The sequence below is a fragment of the Amblyomma americanum genome, chromosome 6, assembly GCF_052857255.1.
Source record: "Amblyomma americanum isolate KBUSLIRL-KWMA chromosome 6, ASM5285725v1, whole genome shotgun sequence".
In the NCBI taxonomy this organism is placed as follows: Eukaryota; Metazoa; Arthropoda; class Arachnida; order Ixodida; family Ixodidae; genus Amblyomma; species Amblyomma americanum.
Genome location: NC_135502.1, coordinates 197,020,873 through 197,039,095, shown reverse-complemented (window position 1 = coordinate 197,039,095; position 18,223 = coordinate 197,020,873). Strand labels below are relative to the sequence as shown.

Sequence of the window (18,223 nt, the reverse complement as noted above, 5' to 3'; positions counted from 1 at the left end):
AACAATTCCATACATATGGACTTATAGGCAGAACCTATAGGCGAAAGACAAGGAGTTCGTGCGCGCGAGGGATCTTTAATGCTACCGCATTCTACTCTTAAGGGTATGTTAAGCGTTATGTGATAGTGAAAGAAAGAACAGTATCCGTGTGTGCGAAGTGATACGCAAAGAGGACCCCAGGCCACCCAAGAGACTCATTAATGCTACCACGCCATGCTATTAAGGCTGAGCTTAACTGTCCCCTCGAGTTCTTGTTTATCATTTTGGTTTGTTTCTGGCCCAGTTCTTTTGCTGGCCTGAAACTGCTCAGGCAGCTGGAGATTCGTTAGTTTGGGCGCGAAGTAAGAACTGAACTTTTGCCTCGTTGAGAAAGGTACGGGTGGAGGGGCGGAGAGACGTTTTACGAATGCACACGCAGCTCTTCAACGAAGTTGTGTCGCGATGACAAAAAGGGCGCGATGCCACCAGGCTGGCCACAGGTACCGAGCGAGAAGTACTCAAGTTTTGTAGCGAACCAGTTCACCCTGATAATAGCAGTTGGTCTTTGGTTGCGGGATTTAATTGGTCTCTATACCGGAGTGACACGAATGCACCTTGCCGCACATTGGTCGAAATGTCGGTTCTAAGACTAAGTACGTCAAACTGTTCCTTTATTTCGCAAATAACAATATATTATATATTTTATAAAAAATACATTCACTCGAATCTCCGCATCCCCTGGCCGTCTGCTCTGAGCATGGTTGTATAGAGGTACCTTTTCTCTAGGAAGTTCCGAGGCCACCGGATTTGCACTCCTGGCACTCGAAAGACCTGGAGGGATTTGTCACGCCTCTAGAGATACGGAGCGCAGGACGTGTACATAATCCGATATGCAGCAGTGACTATATACTTTAAAAATTGTTGATTGGATAAGCACGTAGCGGCGTCCACTTGTCCTCGTGTCGGATGCCCTTCCTTGTCGCATTTCGGCCACGAACCAGATGGCAAGCTGCACACGCGTCTACACTGAGCGCGCATGCGCGGAGTCACACAAGGATGCCGAACGCACTGTCCTCTTCAGCTGGCGGCGACGCGGGCGACCAGCAGTGCCGCCGCGACCGCCGCCAGGATGGTGGCGCCGGCCGCCGGTCTGGTGGCTCCGTCGCAGAACTGCTTGGTGGTCAGCGCGGTGACGTCTTTGCCCAGCAGGGACGGAGGCTCGCCGCACTTGACGCCGCTGATGTTCGCGCGGCGGATCCAGGACAGGAACTCGCCTTTGCCCAAGTCGCAGTCGCACTGCATCTCTGCGCGCAAACGGGTGTAGACAGGCCTGGTCATCTACGCTGCAAACACTGCAGGGGCTCAGTCGGATAACACAAAGACGTTCTATAACTGACAATTTTCACCTGGCAGTAGGCTTAAATAATCAACTGTAAATAAATACAAAATATTGATATGGGAACTCATGTGGTCGGTTTACATATATTAAATATACATAAATTTGAAAGAGCATTCACTCAAATTTCTACCTCGGCATATCGCCCCTATGTTAATGCATTGCCTTCCTGTCTTAACATAATAATAATAATAATAATAATAATAATAATAATAATAATAATAATAATAATAATAATAATAATAATAATAATAATTGGTTTTTCGGGAAAGGCAATGGCGCAGTATCTGTCTCATATAACGTTGGACACCTGAACCGCGCCGTAAGGGAAGGGATAAAGGAGCGAGTGAAAGAAGAAAGGAAGAAAGAGGTGCCGTAGTGGAGGGCTCCGGAATAATTTCGACCACCTGGGGATCTTTAACGTCCACTGACATCGCACAGCACACGAGCGCCTTAGCGTTTTGCCTCCATAAAAACGCAGCAGCCGCGGTCGGGTTGAAACCCGGTAACTCCGGATCAGTAGCCGCGCGCCCTAACCACTGAGCCACCGCGGCGGGTAAAATATAGAAACAAAAAAGTCAAAAGGCGCCGATGGCTTTCCTAATGCTTTTCTCCGTCGGTACTCTGAGATTATTTCCTACTACCTTTATGTGATTTTTAATGCCTCACTTGATCAAAGTTGCCTGCCTAGTGACTAGTTAGTCGCATGAGTAGTGCCAGTCTTTAAGTCCGGTGAAAAGTTAAATGCTGGAAACTACCGGCCTATTTCACTTATATATACGTGTTGGAAGTTGCTTGAGCACATAATAGCTCATCATATACCCAACTATCTTGAATCGGTATACTTCTTTGTCGAATTTCAGCATGGGTTCCGTAAGAACGTGTCCACTACTACATAGCTATTATCCGTAATTCATGACTTTTCTCTGGCCATTGACAATCATGAACAAAAAGATACAATTTTCCTGGATTTGTTTACGGCATTTTATTGTCTGCCGCACAACTTGCTTATTGAGAGGTGAAAAGAAATCGGGATGCTGGACATTCTTATCAATTGATCACAAGCGTACCTAGAGAATCGCAGACAGTTTGTTGAATGTGGTGGAATAAGGTCTGAGTGTCTGAATGTTCAGTCCGGTGCACTGCAGGGATCAGTGCTTGGACCGCTTTTGTTCCTCATATATATTAATGATATTGCTCAAAATGTTGATGTAGGCATCACTGTAAAATTGTTTGCCGATGATTGTGTCATTTATTCCGTGATGAAGAATTCTTCCTGTCAGCGACTACTGAATGCCAATTTATGTAAACTCGCGGACTGGTGTGAACAATGGGCGATGAAAATCAATTTTTCTAAAACCGCGTCAATGACAATTACAACTTAGAAACATAGCCTACAATATGTTTACAAAATTGGAGATCAATGCATAAATGCAGTCGGATCCATTAAATATGAAAAAAAGGAATGCGGTCACTGACCATGTCATGAAATTCAAAGACGTTTCGGAACCTCGTACGGGTTCCTTGATCACTGAGCGGTACAAGAAAATGTCGCGACTTATATATGTAACACGTGGCGCAAGGAGCGTGCTTTTTCTTTAATACAATGCCTGACCAGACGAACTTTCGTCGATTATATCCATTAAATATCTAGGCCTGATAATTACTGCCAATCTTAAATGGGATATGCATCTCAATGATATATGCTCGAAATCATTCAGGAAATTATGCTACCTACGCAGGAAATTAAAAGGGTCCCTACCCAGCGTAAAACTTGTAGCGTATCGCGCTATGATTCGACCAGTCCTAGAGTACGCCTCTGTTGTGTGGGATCCGTACCATGTAAAAAACATCGAGCAGGTGGAGCGCATCCAACGTCATGCAGCCAGGTTCATCTCATCCGATTACCGGAAACGTTATTCCGTTACTATTATGCTGAGGCAGCATAAGTTGGTGCCGCTGCAAATGCGCAGACAGATTGCCAGGTTAACATTTTTGCACTTACTATGTCATAACAAAACAGGATTGCCACGTGATTCGTATTTACACTCTGCACCACAAAGATCATCAAGGCTTAACCACACAAAAGTGATAAGGCCATACAAAGCCAGGACTAAGCAGTTCCAAAAATCTTCTTTCCCAGGCACAATCGAACAATGGAATCGCCTGCCTGCTTCGATTGTTGAATGTGCTAACATTAATAACCTTGAGCGTTCTTTGCAAACTTACTTTTTGTAACCCTCTCCTGCCTGGGCAGCAATGCTGCCTGCAGTATTTGGAAATAAATAAAATATAGCAGCTTCGTGGGAGAGGCTCCTGTGTTCTAGAGGACTCATGATTATCACAATTAATACAGATCACATGAAAGCCCGCCTCCCCTTTTGTATAGAAGACTGCAGTATTTTAGAAACCAATAAACGAGAGGGAAGGCAGATTACAAGTTTCGGAAACCAAGAAATAATAAACCACCGTCGCCATCGCTGCTACCCAAAAACCGGGCCAGCCCTTGATTTTAGCTGCAGTTCTAATTTGATATGTCCTAATTTTCGGTTCCATCCTGTGCTTTCGATTCACCAAGTCGCCTTCTAGGGCGATTCGTTGAAAAAAAGCCACCTCCCTGGCATGTTCAAATTACTAGTCTCATGCATTCCTCCCAAATCCCAGCTCGAAACCGGCAGACCGCTTGGGCGAATAGGCTCCTCCACTAGCCCAGCTTCCTCGTACATCACGCGCAGTTTTCATTAAGCACGTTTAAAGGGCTCCGCATTCTTTAACAGGGAGTCTATTATTTCAACAAACATTCTTCATCTCTTTTTTTTTTTTTGCGCGCATGCGCACATGCGTACAGGCACAGATACACGATGAACGTGGTTACGTATGTGGGGAGCTTGAAGTATTTGTGTACAGCGACAGCTGTGCACGGCAAGTTCGGCACAGTCACGGCGTCGTCGTCGTCGGTGTCGACGCAGCGAGGAAAACGGGCGAAGGAGGTACTGTACTAAGGCATGCTTAAAGGGCGACTCCGGCGTTTTCTCTAAGTTCCACGCTACGTCCTCTGCAGTCTTTTGACCTTTTGAGCAAAATTACGCCTCCGGGTGGCGTTGTGCTGCAGCACCAAATAATTTTTAACTATTTCAATGCGTGGCCTCAACTGGGGCGATTTCCATGCGCAATTCTGCTCAGTGGTTAGGACGCTCGGAGTTCCCTGGTTCGAACCCGATCACGACGGCTGCGTTTTTATGGAGGCGAAACGCTAAGGCGCCCGTATGCTGTGCGATGGCAGTGCACGTTCAAGATCCCCAGATGGTCGAAATTATTCCGGAGCCCTGCACTACGGCACCTCTTTCTTCTCTCACCCCCTCCTTTATCCCTTCCCTTACGGCGCGGTTCAGGTGTCCAACGATATATGAGACAGACACTGCGCCATTTACTTTCCACAAAAACCAATTATTATTATGAATAATAATATTATGAATAATAATAATAATAATAATAATAATAATAATAATAATAATAATAATATTATTATTATTATTATTATTATTATTATTATTATTATTATTATTATTATTATTATTATTATTATTATTATTATTACCACGCGTGCGTGGCGTCAGAGTTTGTACTCTCGTTCATACTCGCTCTGCGCTCGCTGAATTCCAAAATTTCGTGTTTGTTTTTGGCCATATCAGGTAGATAATGGTCCAAGCTGCGATTTACAGCCGACAGTTTAGATAATTAACGTGGTTTAGTGTAGGTATCCACGAAGGCCTGTTTTGGTCTGTCATGACGTCGTAGTTTGGTCACAACCCAGTTTCGGTTGCAGTTTTCTGGTTTTTGTCGTAATAAAAAATATCTACTCGGCGATTTAAAACGCAGTCATTGGTTGCGGAGGGAGAGGACTTGAGGAGCTTGATGAGCTTCGCAACTGAAAATGAAAAAAAAAATCGAAGTTGCCCTTTTTCAAATGCCCAAGCTAACGCCCCGAATTCGTGACAAGTTACTATACTGTACCCGGCTATACTCCAACCTCCTCAGCAAAAAGCATTCGCTACAACGCACCTCGCGCTGATGTGAGTGAGGCTGGACGAACTAAACAGACCGACTCAGAGTTTTTATAAGCACACCCCTCCCACGCGACATGAACATTTCTACCCGCCCTACAAGGAATGGAGGACAGCGGCCGGCCAGTGCGGCGTGGCCTAGTGGGGCGGAGTGCTTCAGTGGAAGACGCTCCATCATAATCGTTCTTTATTTCTTTCTTACGTCACGTATGGCGTCAGCACGCGATTTTTGAACATTCAGAGTCTTGCGACACGTGATGGCAGTCATTGGAAATAGAAGAGCTTGTGCCGAATTCCTGGTAATGGGAGGAAACGTCCAGTGAATTTCTCGCGTCGTAACGATGCGATTCGTCTCTTTTTTCTCGATCGCTGTGACAGCCGCGTGTATATCTGGTCATAAACACTGGCCAAAAATCCTCTTTTGTCGCTTTCGTCATAGACCGGAAACCAACCCGAGCAGGATTCGCCATCAAGAAGTCCCAAGATCTATTTCCTCCCCCGTGCTTTCCACTCTTTCCCACAGGCGTCCGTGGCGCTCTTTGCGGTGTGAGAAATTTTCGAGCTTTAAATTACATGACTGTCTCTCTAAGCTGCTGCTCGTTGCGGCGCACTAATATAACGTTCAGAAGAAATCAAGAACAAAACAGCTTTGCAGAATACAATGTGAAGACCATTACCAATTGCAACAAAGCAAGCTCAGCATATAGACAAAGTGAAATAAACCGCTGACAATGCCACCGCCGACCACCAGATTTTCGTTCTTTAAGGCAACTAAACAGACGCCACAGCTGTGAGCGAGTAGGAGCAGGTTTTCAAGAGAGGAAAGGAGTGGACAACTGTCTCACTCATGGCGTCTCGACTGCTCGGAAATGAGATCTCGCATTCGGCTGGTCGATATCGGGCGTTATTTCTACATGAAGCTAGTTCTTTCGGAGCCTTAGCGTCCAGCGCGGAGCACTCTCACGCGCTCTGAAGAAGTCAGAGCGGCCGGGCGCTCTACTTCCCCCCAATCTCCCTCAGCGCGGCGCCGGCATTCCGGCCCGCTCTCTCAATTGCTGGCGGCATTGTGGCTCTGTGAGAGCATTCTGATGTTCCTGTATTCGGGTTCCTCACAAGGCTCAAGCAAATGAAGTTCATCAAGATGTGCCAGTCTGGGAACGTTTGCCCGCAATGTGTAGCATTAGCGGTCACCGACTATCGTCGATGGCAGTGCACCAGTGTAGCGTTTTAAAGCGCGGAAAAGGCTTAGCAAAAGGACCCTTCTGCAGCATGTCTACGCCTGTATTTCTGACTTTACATCTATGTGGCTGAGCTTGCGTGCTCTGCAGATGGAGTGGAGATTATAAATAGGCCAAGGCCACTGCATTTCATAGAATGGTCCATCTTTCGAACCATTTCGTATTAAAGCTTGATGAGCACCTAGGAATGAATAAGATTAATGAGCCACTGGTTCAGCTTGACCATTCGTCGGGATACGTAACAACCATGGCTGCTGGCATACACGTTCTTTCATCATTGGCTGAGAATTCGTATGAAGTATGCATACGCAGACAATTGACTATCCATTACCTATTACAGCGCACAAAGCGTCATTTAATGATTTATTCTGTTTCGTAGTAATTTTGCAATGCTAAAATCTGCGCGTTAAAGGTGAAAGTGCTAAATTTTGGTGGATCACAGTGACAGTGTCAGCTTGCGAACTTATTTCGTGATGAACACGCTGCGCGAGATTGAATGTGATGATGCGATGCCGACGAAACAGCTGTTTATGAATATGGGTGTGGTTTGAATAAATGTGAAATATGATGTCGAACAAATGAAAAGACCCGAACGTTGCTAACGGTCGGTGTCAGCCAAAGTACTGTCAGGCTCTACTTTCGTGCCGGCTCCAAGAGCGTCTGGCATATTCGGCTCGCACCCGATCTGCGCGTTCTAGTTGAGAGAATCAAAGTGACCAGTCGAAGACTGCACTCGTCAACCATGCCGCGACGGAAAGATTGAACGGCAAAAGAGAAAGACTGAACACGATCGCATCATGCTCCTCGTGCCGTGCTGTGCACCGCGGTCCTCCAGCATGTATAGCGCTGAACAACCAGAACAGCATGCGTTCTAGAAATATTTCTTAATTTTGGCACGACAAAGCAAGTGGGACGTCGATGCCAAAATAAGGTGGAAAACGGAAGCCTCCAATTGTTCACTCTTGCCATTCCTTCGCGGCCACCGCTCGTGCAATACGATGAGCGTCAAGACGAAGAGGCCGTGCATCTATGAGTTTGGGCAACCGAAAGCAGCCTCGTGGTAGTGTGCAGGCAGCGCGTACTCTAAGGGAGCGAACGCCGCTCGAGCGACACCGTTGGTTTCGCAATCAATGCAAAGAGGCCCGTAACGGAGTGAGTTCTGGTTTAAAGGTCATTCGGAGGGAATAGAAAGCGGTCTTTTTGGAGTTCACCAAAAGTCCCCATCATTTTTAAAGTGTTAGATCCCTGCCTTGGAACACGCTCCCGATTTTCCCTGGCAAGAATCCTCCTTGGAGTTTGTGAAAGGTTGCTGCCCATTCTGCGATAGCACCGAAAGAACAGCTGCCGCTCGGCGAGCCTTCTGATCCGCAGTTGCCAGATTCCAGAATAAAAGCTTCTTCCGCCAGCGTCGACCGCGGGATAGTCACATATAGTTCGCCGTGCGTAAGACAAATCGGTGCAGAGTTTTAGCACAGCGTCGCCGCATGCGGCTGCCATGAGGAGTCAGCTATGCACAGGTACAGTGCGCAGGTGCGGATAATAGGACGTTTTACCTAACGACTACGGCTAGCGTCCGGCCAGAGTGGTAACACTAGTGTTATACGGTAGCGTTATGTTTAAGTCCACTAGGTGCGCGGCGTGAATTTTCCCAACGACAAGCCTACCTGCGAGGCTCAGCCACGGTTATCCCCCTCTCCCTCTCTGTAAACTTTGATGCATGACGTGCGTGTCCATCGGCGGTGCAGCGTACGTCGTATTGCATACAAACCAAAAATGAAACAACAAGCGCCGTTAAAAGCACGCCCCACAATCATTGACCTCCTCCTATTAGCCGACGCCGTACTCAAGCACCTTGCACATTCCGTGGCAGGTGCCAGGGGCTTGACCGCGATGTCGTGACGAGAAGTCGATGCCATTGGATGGAGGACGTCTTTTTGACCATAAGTGCGGCTGCGTACATGCATTGCATCCAATCGTATGTTAACGCGGTTCAGCTGGACATGCATCCTGTGTTTGCATAAGTAGCCTTACTTCTTTCACCGCCTATTCAAGCCGCATGCACTACAAACCAAATAATACAGAAAGAAATCAACAATGATTGAAACAAAAGCATATATGCTTACTTTGGTACGAATACGCCTGCATGGGAGTAAAAATAGTCACACGTCTTTCAGTGCGCTCCCGTTTAGGGGCAGAGTACCGAAGTAGATTTCCATCACTAAATATGCGGAACTTAGCAACGAAGGCATATTCCCGCTGCAAAGCCTAGTAACTTTGTGCACTTAGCAATGGGAGGAGGCATTTAAACGCGGGGCCAAATGTGTTGAGGTTAGCAAATAGATAATGTTGAAACCTCGCTTTAAATATCCGCAGCTTCTGGAAATTACAATGTTTTCAAGAGAGAATTTGTTTCAAATGGCAACCGCAAGTATTCCGTGTTTTTAGTTACGGAAATCTACCCCGTGGCTTGGACAGCAAAAGCGTGCCACTAAGAGAGAGTGCGCTAGAGAAAAGCTTACTTCCATTTTACTCCTATATAGGACAATTAGTGTTTAGAGTGTAGAAGAATGTTGAAGTAAAAGCGTTCCTCTGGGCTTCCCTATTCTCAATGACTGTTGGCGTCTTTCGTACGTACGACCTGATAAACCTTTCACCGCTCTGTCCTTAACCGCTCGAAAGCAACGCGCGAAAACAATGGAGAGTCGTGTGTGTGCGCACTGTTCATGACGAGTCTGCGCAGGTGCTTGAGGTTCGACTGGAGCACGAGGGCCTCTTGGTCGGTGACCACCTCGATGCGGTTCTCGAAGAGGTCCAGCTCGCGCAGGTAAGGCAGCTTGCTCACGGCGCCCGGAACCTGGGTCAGGTGGTTGTAGCGAAGCCACAGACGGCTCAAGTTGAGCTTGACGAAGGCGTTCTCGCGCACCGACACCAAGTGCGCGTTGTTCACCGCCAGTTCCTCGAGCAGCGGCAGCGAATCGAACATGTCCGCTTCCAGCTGCGCACAGAGGGGCAGAAAACGCATCGGTACAGAGGCACAGGGGGCTTCATGGTAACAAGCGGCGCTGTATTTAAACGAAAAAAGAAGAAACGCGCAAACAGGAAATACATTAATAACGACACAACGCAATATTTACAACTGAACATAGAGGAGATACATGCAACGCATAATATGAGCCCGGGAAATTGAAAGTAACCAGCATTCATCAAAATGGACTTGCTGCGCACACCTCTGCGTGTGTCTCAATTTTGTTCCGCTATTTTTTACCTAGTAATCAACTATCCCAGTTGTTAGCCCTTGGAGGAACAAAGAGGATCCGTCTGATTGCGCGTATTGGTTGATGTGGCAAGAGACAGTTTCCCAGGAATGCAGAGGAGGCAGAGGGATATCGGAGGGAACGCCTGTAAGGCTGCAATATACTTTCAGATACTTTTATATGCTTTAAGCATAGCGTGTACTGCTACTGCTTACAACGTACCGCGAGCAGCCAGTACGCATGCGCAGATCGCCCCGAGGGAACCATATAGAGCTACGTTCCCGTCACAGCACGCATCGGGACCAACCACAGCATGCGCAGTGCAGGGCGCCGTAGGCGGTAAACGGTGGCTAAAAGTAGATAATAGAGAGTTATATCATAGAGCGATCCGCGATTCGCTACCGTGAATGCCAAACTAAATCTCATGATTAATGCTTTAGTTTTACACCTTTCATAACGCAAAGACTTCCTGCAATACAACCACGCTGTGGAAGTATGCTGGGCAATGTTTTTTAGAGCCTGCTGGGCAATGTTTTTTTAGCGCCCGAAGGGCAGTAAATAGTAGCCATATGCAGGCGCCACCTCGGAGCTGCTGCAGCCCCGCAGTTCCCAAAGAAATGCCCGCACCGCGACGCTCCAGTCGGCGGAAAATGGCCGCGGCGGAGAACGGCTCTGGATTCTGGTCTATAGCTTTACGACGGCTCCGGGGAGAGCCCGCTGAAGTAGGGCCAAAGTACGCAATCATCTGCCGATTATGTGTCAACGTCCGGACGGTAATCATGCGAAGCACACTAGACCGCGAGAATAATCGCTATTGCAAATATTTATCAAGCTCGCTCTCATTGAAACAGCCCTTTGAAACAGCTTAGGATGACGCGGTGAACTTCTTTATTTGTTATTAATTTCGCCAGGATAAAGTCGATTATGAGAGGAGAGGCGGCAAGAGTTATAAGTGAAGTATGAACGGTCGAACGTCGCAGCATAATAAAGGTATGAGCCAGAATCCAGTAGAATGCAACAAAATAATCATTTATTACCTCTGAGACGGCTGGAGTCACCCCTGTTGGTAATTTTGTTAGCAATCCGTTTATTGAACGTTACGGCGAGAAGGGCGTTAGCGCCGATGATTGTATTTGAATATGATGCGTTAACATTGTTTTGATGACCACGACGATTACATAGAAATGAGCCTGGATGAATGTAAAGTAACCGGAGTGCGCACGGGGCGAAGGGAGGGAGGGCAGATGCACGATATCTTCCGGAGGAGAGGGGGGGGGGGGGGATTGGAAGAACGGCATTCATCTGCGCTGCAATGCGCAGGTATAACACAAAGCGAACGATTTCGCATTGCTTCCAGCGCTATAGTTGTGCCACGTTGACGAAGGAGATGCAGGTTCGGCCAATACTACCTGCTGTATGGTCTCGTTCTCCAGCTGCAGGCTGCGCAGATTCTTCATGGGCCGTATGATGTCGCCCACGTAAATCTGGCCGATGCGCGTGTTGTCCAGCGTGAGTCGCTCCACGTGCTCGTTGATGAACTGCGGGAACTCCTTCTTCAGTTCCTCCAAGTCAGAGTCCCGGATCTGCGACGCCAACGCTTGACCTTGTGAAAACTGACACGGGCAAGCGCCGCACACTGTGCACAGTTTCGGCCCCCATTTTTCGTTCGCTAATCTGCGAGCAAGTCACCGGAGTGCATTGATTTTTTTTTAATTCTATAGGCATTTGCATGGATATTGTAACCTCGCGAACGACAAGGGACGAAGAAAGGAAGAGACTCGTTGTGAATCGCCAGCGCTCCAAATTTCTCGAAGGCGAGGGAAACTGTTGGCCCCACAGAAAGTTAGCAACGCCACTGCACAGCTTCGAACCAAGCCCCTTGGGAGTCTTGGTTTTTACAAAAGCTGTAGCTTGGGCGTTGAGACTTCAGTCATCGTAGAGAAGCACGGCCCCTGCCTACTGTCGACCTCTTAATGTGCCTGCAGCTCACTTCTACGCTCGACGACAGGGCGGGAGCAAACAAGCGTCTTGTGATTCGACAAGAGGCGTCGTCCCGTTAGGCGGCGCGTCTGAGCACTGCGGAATTACTGCGCAATGGAGACACTAAATAAACGCAGAACTTGGTGCCGCGCGCACTTGAGGTGTCCGCAGTGATTGCGTTCGCGCCTGTAGACGACAGATGGCTTCTCGAAACAGCGGAGCGGGTGTACTCTCCGTGCTTCGAACGGTGCCAGTGAAATATCTGTGCGATAGCACTCATACGATCGTGACAGCCGGGCAAACATCTTGCTTGTGCATCCTGCACCTTACTTGTGCATCACTCGTTGCCACAGCAAATAAGACGCCAAGCCCGAGCAACCCCCGAAATTTGACCTTGGCCGATTAGGATTAAATCGATGTCCAGTCTTAATTGAACGTGCCCAATACAATGGCGACCTAAAAATTTGGCTCTAGTCATTTCAAAAAATTGGCCCGGGCCACCTCTAAAAATGTTGTTCGCAGCTTTGAGATTTGCACCATCTCGTTGCTGTGATGTTGCTTGTGGCATCACCATTTTTCATGTCACCATACTTTCGCACGTCACACATTGGTTTAAGCGGAGTTAAACCACAGATAATTTTTTTTTCATCTCGCTCGTGCTCTCATGTTTTTCCGCGATCGACTCGATCGGCCGTACCTATTCGATGCACCTCGCTTTGCTTCAATTGCTTCAAATGTGTTAATTCACTGGTCAACACTCAACAATGGCGCAATGGTTGAACTAGGCAGAAAGTTGAACACGTCCTCTGTACAACTGCCTATCACGCATTTCTTGAACTTGACTCAACTAAGGAAGGTTAGACCAATGTGGATTTCATATATGAAACTTGTTGAGTGTGGAAAGCGGCCACCCTTCCCCTTACGTCCATCGACTGTCCATATATTTTTGTCAACGAAGTCTAGAGACTTTTTATCGACAAATCTCTTAAACGTGTCTACGGACAATACAAATCCTATAGACAGTCTACAGACAATCTATAGAGTTATGGCCTGTACACTTTCAGCATACTTTTTTTCTATACGGAGTCTATAAAGTATGAGTACACAGAAGGAAATATATATAATAGGGCAATGGAATCTATAGGGACTCTATAGAAATTATATATCTAAAGGATGCCCTCCCTGGCAAGAACATCAGCAGCGTACCTGCATCTCGTAGAGCGGTATACCGGCGTCGGCCACCTTGTCCAGGTCGCTGAGCAGTGGAATCACGTGGATGTTGGCCCAGCGCAGCGTCAGCCTCCGGTTGGACTCGTCGCACTGGCACTCCTCGGAGAGCATGGTGAGCTCGTTGCACAGCGTCGCCCCCACGGGCTCCGGCAGGCGGCAGCAGCTGCACACGGCCACCAGGAGCCACAGGCGGGCGGCCGCCGCCCACGAACGCCACGCGCCGCTCTGCCACCGCCGTCGCACCTTTGTGTGCCAACGTGAGGAACCGGCTCAGCTATATAGCGCCAAACTATGGCAGGAACCTGGCATGACGCGCGAGACTTTAGACGCGTTTACATAAACCCGATGGAAGTCGACTCCAGTTCACGTGTTGAGGGGACTTTTTTTTGCAAAAACGTCGATGAAGGGAGTAGAGGGCGAGTCACGCCTTTCCTTCTCAAAACCTGATTATTATTATTATTATTATCCCTCGAAAAGGCGACTGGAGTCGACTTCTGTCGCATTCGTGTAACCGAGACACACTGGCGCGGAAAAGACAAACACTTCCGAAGGGGCATTCTATCGGCCTTTCCAACAAGTGCTTGCTTGGCGTCGAGTTCAGTTGAGTAATCTTCATTAAATGGAGCTGGAACAAAGGCCCACTAACGGGCGAGAGAAGTAGGGACAAGGAGATTGCATTTGAAGACCCTTTCCTGCTGCACGTGCAAACTTCCAGAGGGAGAGCAGCGTTGGTCGGGCCAAAGCGTCGTTGCTCGGTGCAGTCCAAGCACTGAATGTGGTGATATGTCTTAGCAGGTATTTCGTATAGCATCACTCGTCCTCTGTGTCCTCGCAGTCCACTGGTTCCTTCCTCTCTTATTGATTCGACTTCGGTCAAGAATTCTCGCTGAAAGCTCAATTTCAGTGGAGCTGGGTGTGTGCTCGTCATCATCATCATCAGCCTTACTACACCCACTGCAGGGCAAAGGCCTCTCTCATGTCTCTCGAATTAACCCGATCCTTTGCCAGCTGCATCCACCCTTTGCCTGCAAACTTCTTACTCTCATCCGCCCACCTAACCTTCTGCCGCCCCCTGCTCCGCTTACTTTCTCTTGGAATCCACTCCGTTACCCTTAAGGACCAGCGGATATCTTGCGTTCGCATTACATGCCCTGTCCAAGCCCATTTCTTTCTCTTAATTTCTACAAGGATGTCATTAACCCGCGTTTGTTCCCTCACCCACTCTTTCCGCTTCCGATCTCTTAACGTTACACCTATAATTTTTCTTTCCATGGCTCGCTGCGTTGTCCTTAACTTAAGCTGAACTCTTTTCGTTAGCATCCACGTTTCTGCCCCGTAGGTGAGTACCGGTAAGATTATGCTGTTGTACACTTTCCTCTTGAGGGAAATTGGTAAACTGCCACTCCTGACCTGCGAGAGTTTGCCATATGCGCTCCACCCCATTCTTATCCTTATAGTTATCTCCCTCTCTTGATCCGGATCAGCTGTCACTACCTGCCCTAAGTAGACGTATTCCGTCACAATTTCTAGGCTCTCGCTGCCAATTGTGAACTATTGTTCCCTTGTTAGGCTGTTGAACATTACCTTGGTTTTCTGCATGTTAATTTTTAGGCCCATCGATCTGCTCTGCCTGTCTAACTCATTGATCATGATTTGCAGTTCACCTCCTGAGTGACTCAGCAAGGCAATGCCATCAGCAAATCGCAGATCATTTAGGTATTCTCTATTTATTCTTATTCCCAACTGTTCCCAATTCAGGCCTCGAAATACCTCCTGTAAACATGCGGTGAAGAGCATTGGCGAGATCGTGTCTCCTTGCTTGACGCCCTTCCTTATTGGAATTTTATTGCTGACTTTATGGAGGACTATAGTAGCTGTGCAGTTGCTATATATATCTTCCAGTATTGTGACATAAGGCTCTTCTACCCCCCTGATTACGCAATGCCTGTATGACTGCTGAGGTTTCCACTGAGTCGAATGTTTTCTCGTAATCAATGAAACCTATATATAGAGGTTGGTTATATTCTGCGCATTTCTCTATCACCTGATTGATAGTGTGAATATGATCTATTGTGGAATATCCTTTACGAAAGCCTGCCTGATCATTTGGTTGATTGAAGTCTAACGTTGCCCTGACTCTATTAGCGATTACCTTAGTAAATACTTTGTAGGCAACGGATAGTAAGCTGATCGGCCTGTAATTTTTCAAGTCCTTGGCGTCTCCCTTCTTATGAATTAAGATAATGTTTGCATTCTTCCAAGCTTCTGGTACAGTCGAGGTCATAAGGCATTGCGTATACAGGGTGGCTAGTTTTTCTAGCACGATGTCCCCTCCATCCTTCAACAGATCTGCTGTTACCTGATCCTCCCCAGCTGCTTTTGCCCTTTTCATTGCTTCTAAGGCTTTCTTTACTTCATCTTTCGATACTGGCGGGATGACGCATTGCTGTGCACTGCTCTCTTTCTCATTAACGCTCTGATTACATTGGCTACTGTACAGGTCTGTGTAGAACTCTTCGGCTACGTTAACTATCTTATCCATATTGCTTATGACATTGCCCTGCTTGTCTCTTAATGCATACATCTGGTTTTTACCTATGTCTAGTTTCCTCTTCACTGTTTTTAGGCTACCTCCGTTCTTTATAGCATGCTCGGTTCTCTCCATATTAAACTTCCTTATGTCGGCTACCTTGCGCTTATTTATTAGCTTTGATAGCTCCGTTACTTCTATTCTATCGGTAGGGTTAGATGCCCTCATGTTTTGGCGCTTCTTAATTAGATCTTTCGTTGCCTGAGATAGCTTCCCGGTGTCCTTTCGAACTGTCCTACCGCCTACTTCTACTGCGCACTCCGTAATTATTGATGTCAGATTATCGTGCATTGAATGAACATCAAGATCATCTTCCTCAGTTAAAGCCGAATATCTGTTTTGCAGCGCTATCCTAAACTCCTGTGCTTTCCCTCTTACGGCTAACTCGTTAATGGTCTTCTTCTTCACTAGCTTCTTCCGTTCCCTCTTCAAGTCTAAGCTAATTCTAGACCTTACCATTCTGTGGTCGCTACAACGCACCTTTCCGAGGACGGCCACATCCTGAATGATGCCAGGTTTAGCGAGTAGTATGAAGTCGATTTCATTTTTAATCTCACCATTGGGCTCTTCCAGGTCCACTTCCTGTTTTCTCGTTTGCGGAAGAAGGTATTCATGATCCGTAAATTATTTCTATCCGCGAATTCGACTAATAATTCTCCCCTGCTATTTCTAGAGCCTATCCCATAGTCACCTACCGCGTGGTCGTCAGACTGCTTCTTGCCCACCTTCGCATTGAAGTCGCCCATCCGTACAGTGCACTGCGATTTTACTCTATTCATTGACGATTCTACGTCCTCATAGAAGCTTTCAACGGTCTGGTCATCATGGCTGGATGTGGGTGCGTAGGCCTGCACCACTTTAAGCTTGTACCTCCTATTCAGCCTAATTGCTATAGCTGCTACCCTCTCAGTAATAATGTAGAGCTCCTCTACGCTGCCAGCTATATCCTTATTAATGAGGAATCCCACACCTAGTTCTCGTCTATCCTCTAACCCGCGATAGCACAGTATGTGTCCGTCCTTTAGTGCTGTATACGCCTCACCTGTCCTCCTAACTTCGCTAAGCCCTATCACATCCCATTTAATTCCCGCTAGTTCCTCAAACAGCACTGCTAGGCTAGCCTCACTAGCTAAAGTTCTAGCGTTAAACGTTGCCAGGTTCAGATTCCAATGGCGGCCTGTCCGGAGCCAGAGATTCTTAGCACCCTCCGCTGCGTCACAGGTCTGACCGGCGCCGTGGTCAGTTGCTCTGCAGCCGCTGGGACTGAGGGCCGAGGGTTAATTGGTTTGATCATAGAAGGTTGTGGCCAAGTGCTACACCAGGGTGGCCAAATCCTGCTCTGGTGAAAGAGATCATTGTCGGTTCTGGTCACCGAGATCAGACCGCACTCCAGGCCTGGTTATGCAATTCCATCGACACGAGGATTTTTTTTTGAAACCCGGTGGAGAATTGCGCGGCACCAGGATTTAAACCCGGGTCCTCTTGCACGCGAGGCGGATGTTCTACCTCTACGCCATCACTGCATCTCGTACTGATGAGTAATATTACGGTTACCATGAGGGGACGCCACAGCAAGTGTTGCGCGGATTGTCAAGGGGTCCGAGGCCGCATCTGTTAACACTGTGTTTTCTTTTTGGTCCGAGCGGGATGCTGGGCAGCGAATAATTGTTCGCTCATATATTCTGCGCTCGATGCTTTTTCGCCTTCTTGGAACCAGCAGGAACCCGAAGCCGTGTCGTGCGCAGCACAGAAGGCGTGAAGCTGGCAGCACTTTACCAAGTCGCGAAGGGAGCGCTGAAATCATGGCGCATTCGGCTGCACGGAGCGCGCTATCATGTGATATTTTTAGATTTGGTGCGCTTTTATTTTCGCCGAATAAAAAGGGCGACGCTAAGCCTAGCTGACGGGAAGCACCTGGGTCAGACCATTTCCGTGGGTCTCCACAACTTTGCTATTCACATCCGAGCGTTTAAGACCATGTATTAAAGAGTTAATTAATTAATAGCGAATAATTTTTAAACTAGAGAAGAAAAATTCTTGCCAGCAATTTACAAAGCTCCGAAGAACATTCACTTCATTTCAATTCGAAAGAGAGCTTTTGTTATTATTTTCTTTTTTATATCTTGATCCATTTTATTTATTTATTTATTTTATTTACATATACTGCAGCCCCGATGGGGCTATTGCAGGAGTGGGAGGAAGAGGAGAGAAAAAAAAAGGCAGAGAGGGACAACATATTCAGAAGTGAACACCATTAAAATACAGAACAGAAATGCAACAGACTAATCACAGATTTGAAACAACGTTGAAAAATAGGTTTGGTTCCAGGGAGCGTATATCACCGGGTAAAGAATTCCATCGTTCGATAACACGAGGAAAAAAACTAAATTTGAACACATCAGTGCGTGCGTGAATGGGTGTTACATTCAATGGGTGGTAGCTCCTTGTAGATGAAGATGCTGAAAAATGCAAATACTCAGACAGTGAAGCAA

The 18,223-nt window shown here is 47.3% G+C and overlaps 1 protein-coding gene across 2 annotated transcripts in view; it reads right to left on the bottom strand.

Moving 5' to 3' along the window:
• Nucleotides 1-620: 620 nt before the first annotated feature.
• Nucleotides 621-18,223, bottom strand: part of LOC144094328 (uncharacterized) — a 52,492-nt gene continuing 34,889 nt past the window's right edge. For both annotated transcript variants that reach the window (XM_077628281.1, XM_077628280.1), the window contains 4 exons: nt 13,118-13,384; nt 11,341-11,514; nt 9,396-9,672; nt 621-1,283 (listed from right to left, as the gene is read on the bottom strand). In XM_077628281.1, coding sequence (XP_077484407.1) covers nt 1,057-1,283; nt 9,396-9,672; nt 11,341-11,514; nt 13,118-13,384 — 945 coding nt within the window. In that variant the 3' untranslated portion in view covers nt 621-1,056. The remainder of the gene's footprint in view (nt 1,284-9,395; nt 9,673-11,340; nt 11,515-13,117; nt 13,385-18,223) is intronic.